The sequence below is a fragment of the Leguminivora glycinivorella genome, chromosome 14 (genome assembly GCF_023078275.1).
Source record: "Leguminivora glycinivorella isolate SPB_JAAS2020 chromosome 14, LegGlyc_1.1, whole genome shotgun sequence".
Taxonomy (NCBI): Eukaryota; Metazoa; Arthropoda; class Insecta; order Lepidoptera; family Tortricidae; genus Leguminivora; species Leguminivora glycinivorella.
Genome location: NC_062984.1, coordinates 4,876,283 through 4,897,903, shown reverse-complemented (window position 1 = coordinate 4,897,903; position 21,621 = coordinate 4,876,283). Strand labels below are relative to the sequence as shown.

At 42.7% G+C, this 21,621-nt stretch overlaps 1 protein-coding gene across 2 annotated transcripts; it reads right to left on the bottom strand.

The window, feature by feature from the left end:
• Nucleotides 1-1,528: 1,528 nt before the first annotated feature.
• LOC125233585 (vacuolar protein sorting-associated protein 18 homolog) lies at nt 1,529-21,621 on the bottom strand. Of its 2 annotated transcripts, XM_048139644.1 has the most exons (11): nt 21,168-21,621; nt 20,229-20,560; nt 18,187-18,362; nt 17,086-17,224; nt 14,219-15,447; nt 11,587-11,756; nt 10,637-10,743; nt 10,365-10,409; nt 4,333-4,398; nt 3,762-3,927; nt 1,529-2,054 (listed from the first exon to the last, which is right to left on the bottom strand). In XM_048139644.1, the coding sequence occupies exons 1-11, from the start codon at nt 21,421-21,423 to the stop codon at nt 1,819-1,821; spliced, it is 2,922 nt and encodes a 973-aa protein (XP_047995601.1). In that variant the 5' UTR covers nt 21,424-21,621; the 3' UTR covers nt 1,529-1,818. The 2 variants fall into 2 exon arrangements, with proteins under 2 accessions (XP_047995601.1, XP_047995600.1); XM_048139643.1 differs by lacking the exon at nt 10,365-10,409 and having other exon boundaries at nt 10,592-10,743.

Sequence of the window (21,621 nt, the reverse complement as noted above, 5' to 3'; positions counted from 1 at the left end):
TGTTGTATATATTTATTAAATATTTCTCTTACATAATTATTTTACGTACAGATAATATGGCGACGTGAAAGGAAATTATAATTGGTTATCACAGTAAGCGATTATAATTAGAGGAGTAGAGAGGGACGGTAGCTATTCTAGTGACAGAGGGGACAACATATCGACCAAAAACTTATAAAGCTTTAGTTTATATCGGTGACCAAGACAACATGACCAAGAAAGAAAGCTCTTCTACTATGTTCTAGCCAAATATACACAAAACATATAGCTAAAGCCAAAGAATATTGAATCACTACGTTTTTAAAGTGGCTAAAGCTTTTCTTGGTCATTTGCAAAATTTCTTAATCAAACTTATACAAACAATAATAGTATTAGCACATGGACCAAGAAACCTCTCTACTCCGAAATAATTTATCTAACTTTTTCAACTCAAATACTTTCGTATGCTACTGACAAACTTTGATCATTGAAAAAAATAACTACATATAAATTATTTCAAAATCGCCTAAGGAAGAAGATCACTGAGTCTTCTAGTACCTAAGTTCTAATAGCATATAACTGCTTAGGAATAGGTTGAGCTCTCTCCAATAACAAAATTTTAACGCATTCACTAGCTAGTGCCACATACGGATTGCAAGATTATAATCTGGCAAAAAAGAGTAGAAATTAAAACGGTTTTCGGCCCGGCCGTAAGATTTACAATAAAGAGGGAGACAATACCTAAACGTGTGCCGCTTAACTTCAAACTCGTGTAAATCCTTTCTCAAGCGCGGATCCAGCTTCGTGCCCAGGGGGGGGGGGGGTCACATGGTCTATTTGTATGGCCAACTTAGGCTCCAGGGGGGGGTCATAAACCCCATGACGCCCCCCTGGATCCGCGCATGTCCTTTCTGCTATAAGGTTGATTCTTTTTCAGCCTCACCAACCTTAAAGCAGAATGGATTTACCTGAGTTTGAAGTTAAGCGACACACGTGTTAAAATGAATGGCAGTTAAGTATTTTAACTTCATAACCCTTCCCAGTCCTTCATAACCCTGACCCAGTTCTCATCAGCAATGAACAGCTCGTCTATTCACTTGATTATGCGCTCTTTTTTGCCAGGCTGTACAAAGTTATAAGATTTACAACACAGAGCAGTACAGTAAGTGTTAAAATGGATGGAAGTTAACACTTTCGCATCCAAGAACCCGGCATGGGGCCATTTCTCGAAGCTACAGTTACAATTTACAAGTGGTTGTCAATGTCTAATATGATAAGTTGGAAAGAGACTTCCGCTTGTAACTTGTAACTTTCAGTTTCGAGAAATGAGCCGTTGATCGGCACTCGGGTTATAAATTACGACCGGTTTCTAACGTAGTGCGCCATTTTTTGTCTGGTAGTGAATGTGTTTGGGCATTTTCAGAATTTGGGTCCCCCCAATTAGCAAATGTTGTTAACAAAAATTAACTCTGTCAGTTTTGTGACGACAATTAAGCATAAAATCTGTCTAAAATTTTAGTTTCATTACATTCTGAATGTAGATTATCGCTTAAAGTTTATGTAATTAACACAAAAACAATATTTTTATTGTAATTTCATGCTTACTTATCGTTACAAAACTGACAGCGAGTTAATTTTTGTTAACAACTTTCGCTAATTGGGGGGTCCCAAATAATGAAAATGCCCGTTTACGTAGGTACTAAAGTAACTTCCAGGTCTATTCCCACTCTTTCATAACCCGGTCCCAGTCCTCATTAGCGTTGAACGACTCGACCGAACGACCCGTTGATCTCGTTCCTCAGCACTTCTCTCAGCGGGGCTAGTGACGGTGGTCCAGGGCTATTCCCACTCCTTCATAACCCGATCCCAGTCCTCGTCAGCGATGAACGGCTTGTCTATACAGTTGATCATGTGCTCGCCGCAGAAGAGACACTCGTTGGCCACGATGTCGTCGATCTCGTTCCGCAGCACTTCTCTCAGCGGCAACCCGTTGCTGGTGATGGTGGATAATTCGATGTTGGAGAGCACGTTCAGTTGGCGCTGCAGATCGGCTAGCTTGTTACGGCGGGCTGGGCCTGGGAAATTGAGCTGGGTTAAAGCCTGACCAGAAATATATGACTACGCGCCATGTTGCGGAATTTCATTAGAACTATTTGACGACCGGTCTGGCGTAGCGTAGTCGGTAGTGACCCTGCCCGCTAAGCCGCGGTCCCGGGGTCGAATCCCGGTAAGGGCATTTGTGTGATGAGCACAGATATTTGTTCCTGAGTAATGGATGTTTTGCTATGTGTATAAGTATTTATATATTATATATATCGTTGTCTGAATACCCACAATACAAGCCTTCTTGACCTTACCGTGGGACTCAGTCAATCTGTGTAAGAACGTCCTATAATATTTATTTATTTATTTATATTTACTATTTTCTTCATACTAAACCACAGATCAATACAACAAGATGGCCCTTACAGGGCGACTCGCGGTCACCAAGCATACGACAAATCAGGTTTATAAAAGTTTGAACGCGTGCGACACCGATCAGTAGCGCCCAAGTATACGACCCGCTAACAGTGTCCGTGTCCGCTCGGGAAAAAATCTTAAATAATCAATTTTGGTTGCAAACAATGGTCTCTTACAGCATAAAGTGGTGTGGCAAGTCTTCTAACACTTCTACATGTAAAAAAGATGGAACAACATTCCACAGTTAAGTCAAATTAATTATTTTGTTGAATATTGTTTATTGTCCGCGGAGTTCATTTATACTGGTCAATATGGTTGTGCTGAGCGGCGCCGAGGCGCGTCCATCCCTCTTTACCGAGTTAACAATGTGATATGCTATCCCTTTCACGTAAACGACTAGGCATGGGGCCATGTTAGTTTATGTCTGTTGCGGGAACTTCGTACTGCCGTTCGTACCATGTGCTACCATTTTATGAAATATAAAAGAAAGCAGATTTGTAATAGTGAATAATTATCTAGAATCTGTAGAGTCTGTAGTGGTATTTAGTTCATTGATTAGTTTAGAATATTTAGTTGGTTATTTAACTTAGTAAACGTAAGTAAAAATGCACAGTTTAGTTATTAGTTACTAGAATGATTTTTATTGAGATGCTATCACAATTATCATCCTCCTTGCGTTATCCCGGCATCGGCATTCGCCACGGCTCATGGGAGCCTGGGGTCCGCTTTGGAAACTACTACCAAAATTTGGCGTAGGCACTAGTTTTATGAAAGCGACTGCCATCTGACCTTCCAACCCGAAGGGTAACTAGGCCTTATTATAATTTAATTATAATATTATAATTTGTTGCAAAACAAATTCACCACAGTACTGGTACCGGTACCATTGTCTATAATAGACATGTCCCATTCCCATCCCTACTGCTAATCATAAAGGCGCGCCATTATTTGAAACGACCAATGGCAGCACCGTGCGCGCCCGCCTCACCCCGCAAGGATTGGTGAATTGCGTCTCGAACAATATCGCTTGCATTTGGCTTCTAGTGGGGTGTTCTGTGTACTAAACTGAACTGTCACCCCGTACATCAGAGTAACAGTGCCCTCCTGACAATATTCAGGTCGGGGTCATGACGTCGCCCCCCCCCCCCTGGAGCCTAGGTTGGCCATATAAATTGACCACGTGACCCCCTCGGCTGGGCACACACATTTACCACGTACCACTGCCTACCCCACTGGGAAACAAGTGTGAATGTATGTATAAGTATGTGTATTAGAAATAAGGAGTCTCACAGGCTGCGGTTGCGGGACGACTTGATACTCACTCAGTATGTCGACGGCGTGCGCCCTCGTGCAGTCGCCGTGGAACTTGTGCCCGCACGGGAACAGGTAGAACGGCCGCAGCAGTAACGCGATGTCGCAGAGGCAGCATGTCTCCGTCACAGAGACGCACACGCTGCGGTTGCGGAACGACTTGATGTCTGCGCGGACCTACACAAAAATAACAAAATAATACAGCCTGGCAAAAAACAGTAAAAAACAATAGGGGCGCCACAGTCGATGTAAACTATTTTGCATGTGGCAACAATGAGGAGGCACACTGACATTTTATCCCGCCAGGCGGCGCCTGTGCAAGTGTCTAGGCATGTTAGTGTCATTCATATGTGAGAGAGAGAAAACAGATATCATCTTCTCGCCCTCACGAATGAAATTCTTTATCTATGCAATGGACTAATAGGGTGGCGCCATCTGTCATAACCTTTGAGTGTGCCTCCTCACTGAGTTGCCAAGCTGTAAATGACACGAGATGACGAAAACTAGAAGCCTGCCCTAAGATTTTCTTCAGAACACATACCACAATGTGTTTAAAATAACAAAAGAAGTGAAGTAACTTACCGATTCAGCAGCTTGGGTGGCTTCATCCATTTCTGCTTTCAGTTCCTTTATTTGACAGTTGTATTCCTGTAAACAAATACATCTTGCATGTAAAATATGTTTGAAGTATGAAGTGCATTAATCTCAATATATATAGTGGGTGATGGGTGACATACACAAACTACTTCCAAACAGGAGGTATGCAAGAAATTATTATTTGTGCCGTTTGTATATCCGAGGTCTTTATAGAGAGTACGTCGTAGACGTCGCATCGGACCGATAGATGGCGCCATCGTTCGTTGTAAGTCGCTCCGGCGTCTCACCGCCGCGATGTTGGTAGTCCCGTTTTTCCCCACCTGCAACACAAGGCCCCCCGCGCCCCGACTCGCCACCAGCCACCCTCTTTGTTTCGTCGAACGCCGAAGTGACCGGTTGTCGCGTATTCCGTTCGAACATTTTTACAGCATGGTGTCTCGAAATTAATCTTTTAGTTTCTATTTCCTTGTTATTTCTGGTCAAACCAGAGTTATTCGTGTTTTTATTTAAAAAGTGGCTTATAACGTTTCGGAATTATGAAATTTTTCAATTTCATCCGTCAATTCTTTCTTCCCTTTTAATTTGCGCTCGTTCGTCTTGAATAATGAGATATATTATGCCTCGCTAGCGATCATTATTCGTCTTTCGGGGTTCTCACTATAGAAATGAACGAGCGGTGCTTTATGATTCTACCCACTTTTTTGTAAGAAAGTTCCATGCTGCAAAAATCGTTACCGTTAATCAGTTTTCTTTTTAAACTATTCGCATTTCCGAGACTAAAGTAGGAAGTGTTATCCGCGTATTAAAAGTTTCGCGCGAGAATATAAGCGGTAACGTAGGTAAGTTGCTCCGCCGGGGACCACGTGCTCCGGGGACCACGTGCTTCGCGACCGCGGGCTGCGCGACCTGCGGGCTGCGGCGGCGGCGGCGGAGGGCGCGGTGGAGGAATACCGCGCTCCAAGGAGGTTTGAATTTCTCCGACGAATGGGTGAGCAGATTCATATTATTTTAGAAAGAATTTCCGATTCGGTGCGGAGGCCCCAAGCCACGTGTCGGCGCCGAAACTTACTGTAGCGCTGCGATAGCGCCGCTGACCGCGGCAGTGTTGTCCGCCGCGTCGGCGCCGCTGAGGTTGCGTAGAAGTTGCCTCCTCGTTAACGATGGCCATCTCTGCGGTGCCGCCGAACAACGTTGTGGCCGCCGCATAGGCGTCGCGTGCGACGCTGTAAGTATGTCTGCTGCTGCCCCGACGCGAGCGCCGTGCCGTTAGTGATCAGTCGTCAATACGCAGGCTACCAGCGCGGCCACCGTCTGCCCTCGCCACAACGCCGCGAGCCTGCTGAAGCTGTCCACCAGTATCGCTGGCCGCCACGCTTATGCTGGCGCCTCGATGGTGATGCAGAGCGTTCGTCTGCCGTGACCACGCCGCGATCCTGCTGAAGCTGTCCACCAGTATCGCTGGCCGCCACGCTTATGCTGGCGCCTCGATGGTGACGATGCAGAGCGTTCGTCTGCCGTGACAACGCCGCGATCCTGCTGAAGCTGTCCACCAGTATCGCTGGCCGCCACGCTTATGCTGGCGCCTCGATGGTGACGATGCAGAGCGTTCGTCTGCCGTGACAACACCGCGATCCTGCTGAAGCTGTCCACCAGTATCGCTGGCCGCCACGCTTATGCTGGCGCCTCGATGGTGATGCAGAGCGTGCGTCTGCCTTGACAACGCCGCGAGCCTGCTGAAGCTGTCCACCAATATCGCTGGCCGCCACGCTTATGCTGGCGCCTCGATGGTGATGCAGAGCGTTCGTCTGCCGTGACAACGCCGCGATCCTGCTGACCTGCTGTAGCTGTCCACCAGTATCGCTGGCCGCCACGCTTATGCTGGCGCCTCGATGGTGATGCAGCGAGCTCATCTGCCGTGACAACGCCGCGATCCTGCTGAAGCTGTCCACCAGTATCGCTGGCCGCCACGCTTATGCTGGCGCCTCGATGGTGATGTAGAGCATTCATATGCCGTGACAACGACTTATGACGCGAGACGCGACCCTGCCGAAGCTGTCCACCAGTATTGCTGGCCGCCACGCTTATGCTGGCGCCTCAGTGGTGATGCGGAGCGTAATACTGTTAACCGCTGCACAGGCGTCGCAATCCTTCTGCTGCGTCTGCCGTGACAACGCCGCAAGCTACTTGAAGTTTTCCACCGGTGTCGTCGGCCGACACGCTCATGCTGGCGCCTTGATGTCGCCTCGATCGCACGAGGTAAGATTGTAGACGCGGCGACCTTCATCGCGCCACCGAGCGCAATACTGCGGCTACCGCGAAGGCGTCGCTAATTTTCCTGCCGCGTTTGCCGTGACGACGCCGCGAACTCTGTTGATGCTGTTCACCGATGTAGCTGACTGCCACGCTTGCGCCGGTGCCTCCCGCGCTGACGGCGGCCACCTCGAGAAGGCCACCGAGCACGATACTGCGTGACGCGACAGGGCATCGAGACGCCTTTCGAGCTGACGACGGCCGTCTCAATCTCACCGCCGAACATAACAGCGTCTGCTGCAGTGACAAGCTGGTAAGATTGCTGATGTGGGCCCTTGGTGCTGCTAGCCGCCACGCTGATAACGCCCGTCGCGCCTAAGATGTCACGCTCACCGCGAACACTGTCTTCCCCTACAATGGTGCCACGACCACGACTATCCAGGCTCCGTCTGCTACGGTATCGTTGCAGACTCTGTTGCTGACCAGGCTGATACTACCCTCCAATGTGACGCCGGGCGCCGCTATCAGCTGACATCCCGTACACTATGGTATCCACTCTTCTCTTTCCAGTTCCCGTGAAGTACGACTGTATTTACACTCTATTTTGACCAAGGACTCCTCCGTCGCCGAAGTGAGAACAGATAAATTCTAAAGATGCTACGTCCTAACGTGGTTTGGACACCCATAGTTGAACGAGGTAAGACGTCAATAACCGGACGAGGAGCCGCACTGCTGCGAGGGTGTCCTGACGATGTTCGCGAGCTATCTAATCGGAGAGGCGCCTCGCGAGAAGACCCTGTGATTCCTGTACATCGCTCATTGTGTAGGTCAAAGACATCGTAAAGGTTTGCGGAATTAAAAAAAAAAAAAAAAAAATCCCTTTCAGAATGTCCAGATCTGAATTCGAGCCAGCGTCCTGCATCCTGAGCGTGCGTCTGTTTACCGGGCGGACACCAAAACCGATCGGCAATCTGGCCGCGGGGGTTCCAAGTACACGATGATTTCCCGGAGGCTTGTGGCGCCCCCTGTCCATTCGAGAGATTAACTTATTCGCCGAGCCTCTAATAAACAAATTGGGAAAAATAAACCTGCTTCGCCTTAGTGAACTTCAGATTCCAGCTCAAAGCGAAAGGGGCCAGGAACTCAGGAGTACTTCAGTAGTTATCATCTGGCTCGACTATACTCAATTAATATAGTGCTTGATTCGATCGTAGAACCTGATTTCATAAATTTCACAACTTTCGTGGTCTACAGAGGAAGGTTGCACCGCTGTAGTTTCCAGCATTACCTCGTACAGCTGCCGATAGCTGTAGGCCAATCGCCCCTGTTTTGCTTGCATCTGCAGCCCGATAAGACCTTCAATAATCGGAACATTGTACGAAGTAAAGCTCTTCCGATGGAGAATAATCTTCAACAGGCGGTGGCGCTGGCGACTGAAGTGACATGCAGTCGGATTAAGGTTCGCATAGCACTATATGCTATGCACAGTTCAGTTGTATGTTATGTTATGCTGTACGATGGCAGGACTACATCTCTTCTGTTACGAGTAACTACGACAGTAACTGCTGACTCCAACAGACTGTCGTAAGAGGTCAGTATGCACCCCCTGGGAGCCAAGTAAGTGACCTTCGGTGACCTCGCCTTCTTCTGCTTCGCCCGTCATCGTACCTCTTCGTCTGCGAGAGCCCTGCATTACGCCGTACAACGGTACGTATTAAGCCTCCGCCACACATAAAGCGCATTCCGCTTCGCTAACGCTACGCTATCAGCGCGCTGAATGCGCGTGCATTCCGCTCGCGTCCCGCGCGCGTTGCGCTCGCTATCAGCGCTCGTTCGTTCCCGCTAGCGCCCACTGGGCGCAACGCCAGCGTTAGTGCGGTGCACCGCCATTATTGCGCTCCGCCTACGCTCTTAAAGCGCGCATGTGTGGCGGTGTTAAATTCACCCCTTGACCTGCTACCACGACGTGTTCAGCAACCACCAGCGATGCGACACGGACGTCTCCACCTCTCAGTCTACTCTGTCGACCTTCATTGCACGAAGTAGAAACCCGTCGCATCGGGTTTTGGATTAGGTAATGGATTACCCTAAGAGTCAATGACTGACTTAAAGAAATCGACTGATACCTCCGTTCAGTGTAGTAGCAATCGACAGCGCTCGTACTTTTCATCTTCTAGGCTTAGTTTTACCGAGCGATCGGTATCCTCAAATGCCCTCACTAAAAAGAGTTCAGAGTTCAGGAGTCTCGCTTGCAACCGCGCTCGCTTGACGCGAAATAGTCTGATCGAAAATACCAGTATTGTAACAAATAGCCCTTGGGCGCGTGAGTGATGACCTTTTTCTGTGTTTGATATGGACGTAAGACGTTGGACTTTAAATAGTCATATCAAAGCTAATATTGATTTAGATAATTTTTACGAAGGATTGACAAAAGCAGTATCAATTACGTTACCCTGCTACAGTACAGATAGTTACACTACTTTTACAGTTAATTTCCACACTTTGTGTCTGAAATTGGGTTTATAACCTGATAAAATAACGTGTCTGTTAATAATAATAGTGTATCTAAGGTTTTTGTATCTTGTTCAAGTCAGCCTCGCCTACATCTTTTTTTTGGTTTTGATCTGCGATGTATAATAATGTCATTTCTCTAACTATTCGCTGACTAAAGCTAAACGTCATCACGAAAATCTCTTTATGCGTTTCTGGCACCGAGATATTCGCGGATCGAAGGCTATTTCGACTGATACATCTGTCAAATCGGTTCAACTGATTCACTTATTCTTCTATGCTATGCCAATAGGGCTACCAAAGGCTTGCGCGCCAGCTGACTCGCCACCAGGAGATAATAAACAGGTCTCTATAAAGACCTCGGATATACAAACGGCACAAATAATATAAAAATTTTACCTTCCAATAAAATTTGTATTATTTTGCCTGGTATATCCGAGGTCTGAGTGATGCCTTCCTGGTAGGCTTAATATACCGTCGGCACTTCTCCTCAACAATGAGGGTGGCTGGTGGCGAGTCGGGGCGCGGGGGGCCTTGTGTTGCAGGTGGGGAAAAACGGGACTACCAACATCGCGGCGGTGAGACGCCGGAGCGACTTACAACGAACGATGGCGCCATCTATCGGTCCGATGCGACGTCTACGACGTACTCTCTATAAAGACCTCGGATATACCAGGCAAAATAATACAAATTTTATTGGAAGGTAAAATTTTTATATATTTGAGATTTCCCAACGGTCTCCAATAAAACCACCTTGAGGAAAGCGAACTACTTGTAATAAGATGCGGTCCAGGCTTTCTAGAATGCTATGGCTACACGCATCGCGATAGAATTATCGTGACAAAACAATGTGAACACTGAAATGCCGTAGAGCAGAACACTCAAATGCGCCTTTGATGTGCGCAAATTGCCGACAGCGGGGCTAAGGGCCGGCGGCTTTGAGCGAAGTGCCGAAGTATTCGCGAATATCGCAGTTGCATCGCGATGTATGTAGCCGTAGCAGAAATAGAATGCCCAGCAAGAAACGAAAACTTAGCTCTTACGGGAGTGTTATAATAAAAATTCGATGGACGTTAAACTTTCGTGAGACATATTCAAATATTAAATGAAACCGTACTAAACTCCGTGCCATCAAATAGCCGCCGCGTGCACTCCTATAGGCTGAAGAGGGGCCTCCAAAATTGGCCCGAAACATGTCGCAGCAGTAGCGATAACGTGAGTACAACCGTGGTTTCATTAAAAATTCGATGGATTACCTGAAGCGACTGGCAGATGGGGTCGCGGAAGTGGTCGATGGTGACCACGTCGCTGAAGAACGGGAGGAGGTCTTCTATCTTCAAGAGAGGACATAGGTTTTGGTTTTTAGTGACTACAAGTTACCTGAAGCGACTGGCAGATGCGGTCTCGTAAGCGGTCAAGAGCGACCACATTGAAAAGAACTGCAGAACAGAACAGGTCTTAGTTCTTAGTGACTACGAGTTACCTGGAGCGACTGGCAGATGGGGTCGCGGAAGTGGTCGATGGTGACCACGTCGCTGAAGAACGGGAGGAGGTCTTCTATCTTCAGGAGAGGACACTCTGTGAGGAAGCTCATGGCTTCTCGGAGGTCTTGGTTCTTCGTGATCACGTGCTCCGCTGAGGAGGTAATGTCATTTTAATAAATAGGTACCTATCTCCAAATTTCAATTTGTTGATGGGATAATAACCGGATTATGAAGTATATTGACCGAGACATAAACCGTAAAATATGCCTTCCAAAAAAAATACCGGGAATATCGCGAGCTTGACAAAAAATAAAAGATACCACGGTCTTAATCTCGGTCAATGTACTCTACTGAAACTAACCATGAAGAATTCAAAACTCTTATTTTTGAGTAGCTTTTTTTAATTCATACTAGCACAGCAACATATACCAAAATAAATATCATTTTCAGTACAGATGGTCGTTTTTTTACGCACTAGTTCGAGAAGTGGTTCATTATATGCCAGGTCGAAACTTAGGAGGCTCATCTGTACTGAAAAATGTCGTACGATACACGTGCGAAAAGGAAATTCGTAACTCGTGTCGATTTAAAACACTCCCTGTACTGTGTATGTATGTATGTAATGTACTATTACATACATACATACAATCACGCCTGTTTCAGTGCCACTCTTGGCAAAAAGGGGCTGAAAGAAAACGAAATTGTGACTTTGCAGTGATAGGTTGCCAGCCTCTCGCCTACGCCACAATTTAACTCATAAATATCATTTGTACAGCAAATCCACAGGAGCACATTTACACCTTAGACCTAATACGTAAAGCTGATAGTTTCACAAACGGTCCATATAGTTGAAAACTGGGCTAGTCACTTTCACTTAGCTTAGGCCAGGTCCACTTGTAAAGCGAGCTCCACAAGTCCACAGCCTTCTAGACACCTATAGTAACGCTGATAAATTCACACAAGTTCTATAGTTCAATATGGATAGTTTAGTTACCGATAGTCAGCCAAAGAGCTCGCTGCGTGGCTGTCTCCGGTGGTAAAGCGGCCACAGCCTTAGCCAAGGCCAGGTCCACTTGTAAAGCGAGTTCGACGGCTGCCTCCCACAGTCCAAGTAATGCTGAGAGTTTTACGCAGGCTTCGGGCAGCTCTCTCTCGCGGCATAATCTGGCAATTAATGAGTTAATTTAGTACCTCTGCAAACGCTGGCGTCCACTATTAGGCTCGCCGAGTCGAATCTCATTAATGCGCCTTCTGCATTATTATGAAACTGCGTTTATTGGCGACGCATCAAATCGAATTCACCGTTCATAGTAATTGTATGGATATCTCGATTGGACGCGGCTCAATCCTGCGTGAGTGGACGCCAGGCCTAATACATGTTGGTCTACGATCAAATTAAATTTTAATTCTTAATAGGGCGAATAGGAATTTAAATAAATTTTACCCTATCATTTAGTTATTGATTAATACTTAAATAAATACAAATAAAATAAATATTATAGAACTTCTTACACACATTGAAGCCTCCGCCACACATGAGCGTTTTGAGAGCGTGGCGTGAGCGGGCCGCGATGAGAGCGTACCGCCAGCGCCGCGCCCCGCTCTCAAAACGCTCATGTGTGGCGGAGGCTTGACTGAGTACTTTATTTAATTTTTTTGTGTAAACACTTGTCGAAAAGCTACAAGTCAAGCCTAGAACGAATGTGTACAGTCAACCAATTGGAACCCTAGGCCACTGTAGAACTATGTCATAGTGACGATATAAACCAGATTGTAAGAAATCTCTTACTGCTTGTCATTTTGACATGGTTGTGGAGTGGCCTAAGGTTCCAATTGGTTGACTGTACGTGCTCCCTTCTCCTTTCGCCCTTCCCCGATTGGGTCGGAGCGACCGAGAATCTAACCCCAAACCAGAATACCGTATGTAATGTCATACGGTATTCTGGTTTGGGGCAAAGCAGCTGACATACAGACTATCTTTGTATTACAAAAGAGAGCCATTCGTTCTATTTACAACTTAGGAACACGTGAATCAGTGAGAGAACTCTTCAAAGAAATTAATATCTTAACTGTAGCTTCCCAATACATTTATGATAGTATAATTTATGTTGTTAAGAATTTAGACTGTTTCACTAAGAATTCTGATATCCATAATTATAACACTAGAAACAAAAATAAGCTTGCCATAAAGAAGTTTCGTGTCCGTAAAGTACAGAAGTCATTTGTTGGGCAATGCATTCATTTTTATAATAAGTTACCTGACACCGCTTTGAGATTACCCCTCCCAGCTCTTAAGAACTACTTAAAAAAATCATTGATGTTAAAGGCTTATTACAGAGTCGAGGACTATTTGACAGACAAACATGCATGGCCCGAACCAGAAACTACAAAAAACGAATAGCAATTAAAATAATTGTATTATGTATAGAGGACACAGTTCAGATAAGAAAGCACATCAAATATTTTATATTTTATGTTGTGTAGGTAAATTACATATTTAATGATATTGAGATTCATATTATCTTTTTCTTCTGTGACAATTTGATATGTTTTCTCTGAAGAAGAACGACGTATTATTAAGCAATAATATAATTTATTGAAATTAATTTCCATAGAGTACCTAGTCTGTTCATATTCTTTGATGAATACTTTTGCATGTTAAATTGTATCTTGTTATTTAATGCATGTTAGTTATAAGATGTAATGTTTTGAAAAGAAGTTGCCCGCCGAGTTTCTTGCCGGTCCCATAGTGGATACCCCCCTCCCAACTGAGGGGGGACTGAAATCTTCTCGAGGCTGAGGCGTAGGGTTAGAGCCGGCGTAGCTTTATTTGACGTTCATATGCGCATTGTAATATGCCTACTTGAAAAATAAATATTTCATTTTCATTTCATTTTCATTTTCATTTCATAACCTAAAGACTATCAACGAGTGTCTTCAGCCAGAATTAAGATTATACACCGTGTTTCACTTAACACTAAAAACCTGAAAACCGTTTGTTCAGAATCGAGAGTAGAATCGATTGAGCTATATCTTGGTGGGGGTAATATTTTTATTTAAAATAGTATTATTAGTCATTTTTTACGTGCCTATTCTATTGTATTCGTAATACAACATTGTGTATATCGCATTGCTAGAGGTTGTTTACCTTTTTCAGTATTTAGGGGTATTAATACTGGCTGGTTACTTGGGCAATTATTTTTTCCGCTACGAGTTTGACGTTGTTTGTCAGTTTAATCTTAATGTTTATCATAAGTCATAACAAATTGAACTTGTGCCTAATTACAACCTTGTCATTCTGAATATTGGGTTTAAATTTGCTTTACTGTGAAACATCTTTAAAGTGTTTTACAATGACGTCTTAGCTGCCTATTGGTAAACCTTATGTCGTTGCAGTAACGTACACAAATAAATAGTTTTATGGTTTATGATGGTAGTTAGCAATTATTTTATTGAGTGCAGAGCTAAAAGTCAAGTAGAGCTGTACAGAAATCTAAAAATTCAATTAAAAAAAAAGTAATCATCAGATTAAAAGATAAATACTCAAGATGAGTTAAAAAAAATAAAAATCTGTTGGGGTGTCTGAGGTTTTGAGTGACACCGGAAACACGTTGTATACTACTCACCTCAACGCATAATGTACATCATAGTTGACCAGCGCGGCATCCTGCCCCTGCCTCTCCAGGTACCTCATGAGCGCCACCTTGTTATGTTCCGCGTACAACGTCAACAAATAGTTATGTATAGCCGTGTCCTTCACGTTGAAGTTCTGCATTATGAACTCCAAATACCTCATGATTTCACCCACGTGGGCCTCATCGTTCTCACAAGAAAGAAATGCTGGTAAGAGTTTGAGATAATTCAATCTTGTCCCTTGAGAGATAAGCGTATTTACTGTTAGTTTGGGTTCTTCTTCCATTAAAACTGGCGCGAATTGGTAAAATAAGTCAGGTTTCTTTAAAGTCGAGAGCGTGCTTAACGCTTCCGCGTATGACTTCTTGTAAATATTCTGCGCTATAACGTTCTCGTAGTCTTCGTTTAAAATTGTTAGCTTGATCAAGTTCTGCTTATCGCCGTGAGAGGACATTAGATCGTATATAACCTTTTTAACATGCTGCATGCATTTTTCGACTCTAGGTTGCACTAGGAAGACTTCGAAATCGCTTTGAAGTTGATGATACTTTTGCGTATCCTCTTGCCCCGTTCGCCTTAGCATACCTAACTGAGATAGATATAATTCTGTAATCCAGATTACTATCATTGATATTAGAGTCTTATCGTCTTCGTTTAGAGATTCTAATCGCCTGTTTAAGTAAATTTTTAAAGCATTCGTCTGATCAGCTTCTAGAAACTTGAGACAAATAGTTTCGAAGCTGCTTTGAGTGTCGGCGAATATTTCTGCACTTTTTTCATATTCGCCTTTAGCGAATAATATTTCAGCTTGTTTCACGTTAATTATATCTATATACGCTGGGTTATTGCAGCAGTATTCCTTAGCTAAATCGAACTGTTCTTTATCGGAGTAAATTTTCCAAACATCGCGTTCTTCCCTAACAATTTTATATCTGAATAAAGTTTTATCTGTGACAGCCCAGATGGTTCTCTTTCTGAAATCTTTGACTATATTTTTTAGTTTTCCGTGTGCTTCCGAGTAGATGTCTTCGTAGACAAGTTCGTGGTTGAGAAGGGAGACGGCTTTGACCCGGTCGGGGTACATGAGGAGGGCGTGGAATTCTGTGAGAACGAAAGAGAGGGGCGCTCTGTCCTTGTCGTCTCTGTCTTTGTCGTCGGGGTAGTTGATGAGGCCGGCTTGCGTGAACAGGGAGTTGGAGTTCTGCTGGGATGACGGGTCCAACTGGAAAATTGACAAGGGTAAAAAAAAAACCACTTACACGTCATTATTTAGAATAGGGTTGACGAACTTGACGACTACATAAAAAAATGGCATTCTGTTTAGTCCGTCAGTTAAATCGTCCAAAAATACTGAATACATATTTTTCGCTTTTTCTAAATGAAAAAATACAAAGATATAGAGCATCAAAGTTCCGGAGTGGGGGCTTGTGACATCACTTCTAAGTAAAAATTGTACCTAGGCGTGACGTCACGCGAAACTTCAACGCACTATACCGTCACAGTATAATAAAAAGTACTTTCGTACAGTACTATGGCCACTCCCGCTCCCCACTGAAAGTGCCGCCCACACCCTCTCGGTTACCTCACAGTTACCGCCTGTCAAAAACCTATCATATCTCACTCATACAAGCATAGTACACGATCATCTACACGAGCTTAGACTGTGTGCTAGGAACGCGCCTCTTTCATATATTTGATCGCCAGTTTCCGAGATGTGATACCGTCGTCATTTTTCGTTCACGAGAAAAAAGAAAAAATACGTGTCTAAAATTCATTGATAATCTGACGGACTAATTAGTTTTTTTTTAGTCGTCTCACCTATTAGGGGTTTAAATGACAAGGATAAGGAATAGAGACGGTACGTGATGCAAGTAGACCTAGTGGCCAACATGAAAATGAAAAATGATTTAGTGGTTACACTTTAACACATAACTAGAAACAAACAGACTTCTTTTATGGCCGCTGTACACATAGGGCCAACTTTTGGTGGAACCCCTTGGCCAAGCGTATAGAGGGCTTACTTGGCCGTATGTTGGCAGTAGCGCTGGCCGGCCAACCGACTGGTGTCGGTTTTTTGTCCACACATCAAAGGATCTTGGCGCCAATGGCCAACTGCGTTCACACGTTGGCGCCTCATTCAGTTTGTCGTCAGCCGTCAGAGAGGACAGTAGTGAAAGATTTACGAAAATAATAAGTTTATCTATACCAATAATAGTGTTGATTTTAGGAAATACAATACCCTTGCAAATGTTTAATGTATTGCTTAAAAAAGATAAATGTGCTTATCAGAATATTCAAAAAATTGTTAATATTTCAGATAATTTAATTTTATCACGAGGTTGTTATTTATTAATTAAATTTTGCTGACAACGTGAATGACCTAGAATTATCTAGCCTTTTCCATTCTACGTCCATCTTTTATGAAGGGCCAATGCCAAGTGATTGGTTCACCAATGTTGTGTAAACAGCGACTCTTATCTTGGCCAAGGGGGTGCTCCAAGGGTTGGCCCAACCGTTGGCCCCATGTGTACAGCGGCCATTAGGTAAGATATTTACTTGTGTTAGAAGGCTCCGCTCTTCAATACACTTTGAGGCTAACAAACCAAGTTTTACTTATATTTAATATACACATTATTAATTTTATTTTTATTACAATTAACTAAATTAGCATGCTTATACATACATACAGGGCAAAAAGTTATGAGGCAGGGGAAACTTAAACATGGCGTTTAGATGGTGTGAATAAAAAATATGGTTGAAGTCACTTTAGCGACATCGACATGTATCACACTGCGCGCTGTGTTCGCGACAATACGGGTACCTATAGATACATTATGTTCTATAGGGAAGGTAAAATTACCTGTCCATAGAATATTCCAGGGCCCGTGAGCCAGGCGAAGGTCTTAGGCACGTTGTTGTGGTCGAAATAAAACTGTAGCTTAGAGTACTTCAGAGATGATGGGATCTCCTGGATACCAGTCTCGGGGATCGTCAGGTACCTGGTATGAAATTACAAGTTGTAAGTGAAAGGAAAAAAATCCTTTAATATTGTTGCGTTAGATTTGGTTGAGAGCGTGCAATACATAGTAATTAGTCAATTTTCATCACACTACCACAGTAAATGTGAAATTGCCTGCAGGCGGAGTGATTGTTGTAAAAAACTCATTCTCCCTAGGGAATTACGAAATTTCTAGTACAGTATTTAATTTATAATATTTTTTATATTGCAAGTATGATAAAAAACATTGTAACTCGGGGCGTAAGAATATTGCGAACTCCAGTCATTAAATCGCTCTGTAAAGCCGTCGCGATTTAACTTACTCTCGTTAGCAATATTCAACTTCCGCCCCATGTTGCATAATGTACTATTGTGTGAGAATGTCCCCATAGTTTCTTAAATATATTAAAGAACTACATAATTATTTTGGTAGGTAGGTACAATATGAATTTACTTCATCTAATTTGGGTGTACTAAAATTATCTTTAATTCCTAGCAATAAGGTAAACTTTACTTGTGGAATATGGACTGAAGAGACAGCTTCCCGTCCGTAGTGCCGGCGTATCCTATGAACTGGTACAGCTTGGTCGGAGTCATACTAAACATCATCCTCCTTGCGTTATCCCGGCATTTGCCACGGCTCATTTGGCGTAGGCACTAGTTTTTACGAAAGCGACTGCCATCTGACCTTCCAACCCGAAGGGTAAACTAGACCTTATTGGAATCAGTCCAATTTCCTCACGATGTTTTCCTTCACCGAAAAGCGACTGGCAAATATCAAATGACTTTCGCACACAAATTCCGAAAAACTCATTGGTGCGAGCCGTGGTTCGAACCCGCGACTTCCCGAATCGCACGTACTTACAGCTAGACTACCAGCACCTCAGCGGAGTCACACTAAACATGAAGAACTAAACTATACGAGTATTTTATAAATTAATGTAGCAATAATCTATACTTTACTTGTGAAATATGGACTGAAGAGACAGCTTCCCGTCCGTAGTGCCAGCGTATCCTATGAACTGGTACAGTTTGGTTGGCGTGGTTATAAACACGAAGAACTTGTTCGTGTTGTTCACTCGGTGGAACTGTATGCCGGTGATCGGGGGGTTAGAGTCTTTGTCCACTATGTCGAATATCTGCAATGATGGAAGACATTTCTATAATTGTATTACTAGCTACTAGGCGTCATCCATATATTACATCACTCTTTAGGCTGGTTTCAGTGTCACGTTGTATGAAGTTGATGTTGTCGTCCGCGCCTCTCTAAAACGCTCCCTGAACTTAATACATATTAGTCCGATGCGGATCGCTCCGCGCGGTCGGTTCGCGTGACCAGAGGGCTTTCGTGTTAAAAATAGTGAAATCGCAACCGAGCGCTCGGTCATACCGTGTGTGGTATCAAATTAAAGGGCTTTGCGAGTAGTTTATAAATATATATCACATTATAGGACTTTTTCTACTTGATCTAACAAAATATGAGAAAATGTCCAAAAGTGGTAATAATTGTACCGGTGAAGGCTCGTTTTCAAAAAATTGGCAAAAATCAATAATAGCAATTTATAATCACTAAGGCATAACAGCAATTTAAGTAAACGTTGCAGATTAATTTAGTACAAAACTTACTTCGATGTGATATAGATTTTCAAAAAAATTGTCACTTAATTTTAGGTAATTTCTGAAAAAAATTGAATTCGCCTTAGGCTAGTTTACTCTTTTTCAAAAACTTAAAATAAAAATCTAGTCTGAAATGATTGTGGTACAAGATATACGAATTATAAATTTACTCGTTTTAATATTCAAAATTGTCCAAATTTTACAAATAAGATCGACTGATTCAGCTCTATACGTGCGTTTTTCTAAACGTGCATTAGAGAAAAATTCATAATTAATTTAGTGAGTTAGTTTTCAAAAATCCAGTCTTATAAAAATCAAGATAATAAGATGCTCTAACTGGAACTTGAATTAAATAAATCTATTGGATAACGGAAAGTGTAGTATTTCACCGACTAAAACTATCAATTTTTCATTCTTTTGACGTTTTTTTTGAAAGCAGCCTTAAAACCAGCCTTAAAGATAGCGGGTGGGGTAGGGCATCACCAGAACATTGTGTGATAAGTGGCAGGAAAGATCAAAATGTGTGAAAGTGTGACATAATTCATAAATGGCCTCTTATTACTTTTGTAGAATACAATGATAATACGCGATTAAGTTCCGATTTTAAAATAATAATATAATTTCTTATTAACCGGGTCCACGCTTGGCCGCACGCTGCATGGGAGCTGTTCAAAATAAACTATCTTGCCGAACAAATTTGGCGAGCCACACGTGCGTGAGCCACATGAGCACGGACGTTTTCCTCACGAGGCGTGCGGCCAGTGTGGACCGGTATTTAGGGTAGGTATTTTTCAGGTATGATATGAGCCATGCAATTTATCTTGAATTGAATTATAAGGTTCGATTTCATGTAACAGCCTACAGAGACATAAACTGTTTGGGTTGAGAAAGGAGGGAAGAATATTCAGTGATAACAAAAAGATGTTACATGAATTTGAGCCATATGCCATAAAAAATCCTTTTAAACAGGTTCTATCTATCTTGTCACTAGTGAAAAATTGCGTTGTTATTTCAGATGATTTGTGCTATATGGGTATGTAGTATAGAGTGACATGCTAGTTACCAAACCATCTATCTCCTTCCCTCCGTACAGCGGGAGGTAGTTAGGCAGCTTGCGAGGAAATAATTACATATTAGAATACAATACACCAAGAATAAGAGTAAGATAAATATTAGATGAAAATGAATACTGTCCAGGTACAGATTAATACATATTATAAGATCAAATAGATAATAGTTGAAAAATATGTAAAGTTTAGAAAACATTTATCAATTTAACAATTCTTTGAAGATTACTTCATGCTGATATATTTGTAAAAGTTAAATAAATCAAGGATGAAGTGAAAATGATTGAATATAAATGAAAATGTTAGCATGACATATATTACCTGTCGCCAATACTGCTGGTTAGCAGTAAACATTTTATCACTATCCGCTTCTAACTCTGTCTCCAAAATGTGTCCCTGTGACGTCCCAAGCAGAATAGGACCCGTTGTAACCTCAGAAGTGTTCTCATTATTCCAACATACTTCCGTCACTTCATAGTTCCTAGATTTTGTGACAGACTTGAGTTTGGAGCTTCTTCTGTGTAAATAGACAAGTTCGGGGTTACCATCTTTGTTTCTGGCGGCGAATGCCAGGAGCAGGTGGTAGCCTAGTGGGTCGAGGAATATTCCGGTGAGGCGAGTGTTTGGTTGGACGAACTTTGAATATTGGAGTTCTGAAACAATTCAATAAAATAATAAGTCATTATTCTTATTGTAGTTAAATAAAATAAATAAAAAAAAAGCATAAGCATATTAAAGATACTCAATGATTTTTTTTTGTCATGCACATCTAGCCTATGGGGTAACACCTGCTTGTGTCTGCATAGCCTTATTGAAACCAAACCCAGTTTTATTTACCTACAAAATATGTACACTTATTTAATATTATAAATTGTAGATAACATGAATTAGAACAGGGAAAAAACAGACAATCAAATTTATTATAATCTCACTGCAAATACATAAAATAGAAAATTAAGAGCTCTATATACAGTTGAAATTAATAGTATAGAGCTGCCTTTAACATACCTAATCACCATAATTATTTTTATCTCCATGCTCACAGTAATTAGTCATTATTTCAATATAGTAAATTTAACCCAATATTTAATCTCTTAAGTTCTATGTCTCATTCAAATTAAATCGTACTATAATTGCGGCAACAATGCAAAAGCACTATTCACATATTTAAAATGGTAGAAGACTTTCAGCGAGCATTAAAATTCGATATTAATCTTATTGTACTATGGCACTAGTGACCATAACATTCTAAATACATACCCTCATTTTGATCAGGCCTTTTCAAGTCCATGCGGAACAGTTTCCCATTAGCCATGGCCAACACGAGATAATCACTCGCCACCGCTACGTGGGTGATCGAGTCAGTAGGGTTGAACTTCATCTTCTGCTTGGAGAACATGGGCGTGTTGTCCTCCAGCTGCATGTTGATGAAGCCCGAGGACGTCATGGGCTCCGGCCCCGGGAACCTCGTCGAAACTTGGGAGTGCTGCTCCATTTGATCAATTATCGAAGTCATTTTGGCTACGAGGCACTTATCAGTTGCTTCGACTTATTCGCCCCTTTCTTAATATTAACACAAATAATGTATATGATATTTAGAGTACTATATTAACATACGGAAATGTACATTCTCAACAGTGAATTACCACTATAACTTTAGAATATATTGAAATATTTTTTCTGCATTACAAAAGAAACACCTCTTTTATTTGGA

What these genes read in the sequence shown, in the direction of transcription:
- LOC125233585 (XM_048139643.1), bottom strand. Translation starts at nt 21,423, where the DNA reads ATGACTTCGATAATTGATCAAATGGAGCAGCACTCCCAAGTTTCGACG. An exon ending in AGCTCTTTGGCTGACTATCG is followed by an intron (nt 10,744 to 11,586) that starts GTAACTAAACTA and finishes TTACCTCCTCAG; the next exon opens with CGGAGCACGTGATCACGAAG. An exon ending in CCATCTGCCAGTCGCTCCAG is followed by an intron (nt 4,399 to 10,591) that starts GTAACTCGTAGT and finishes ATTTGTTTACAG; the next exon opens with GAATACAACTGTCAAATAAA.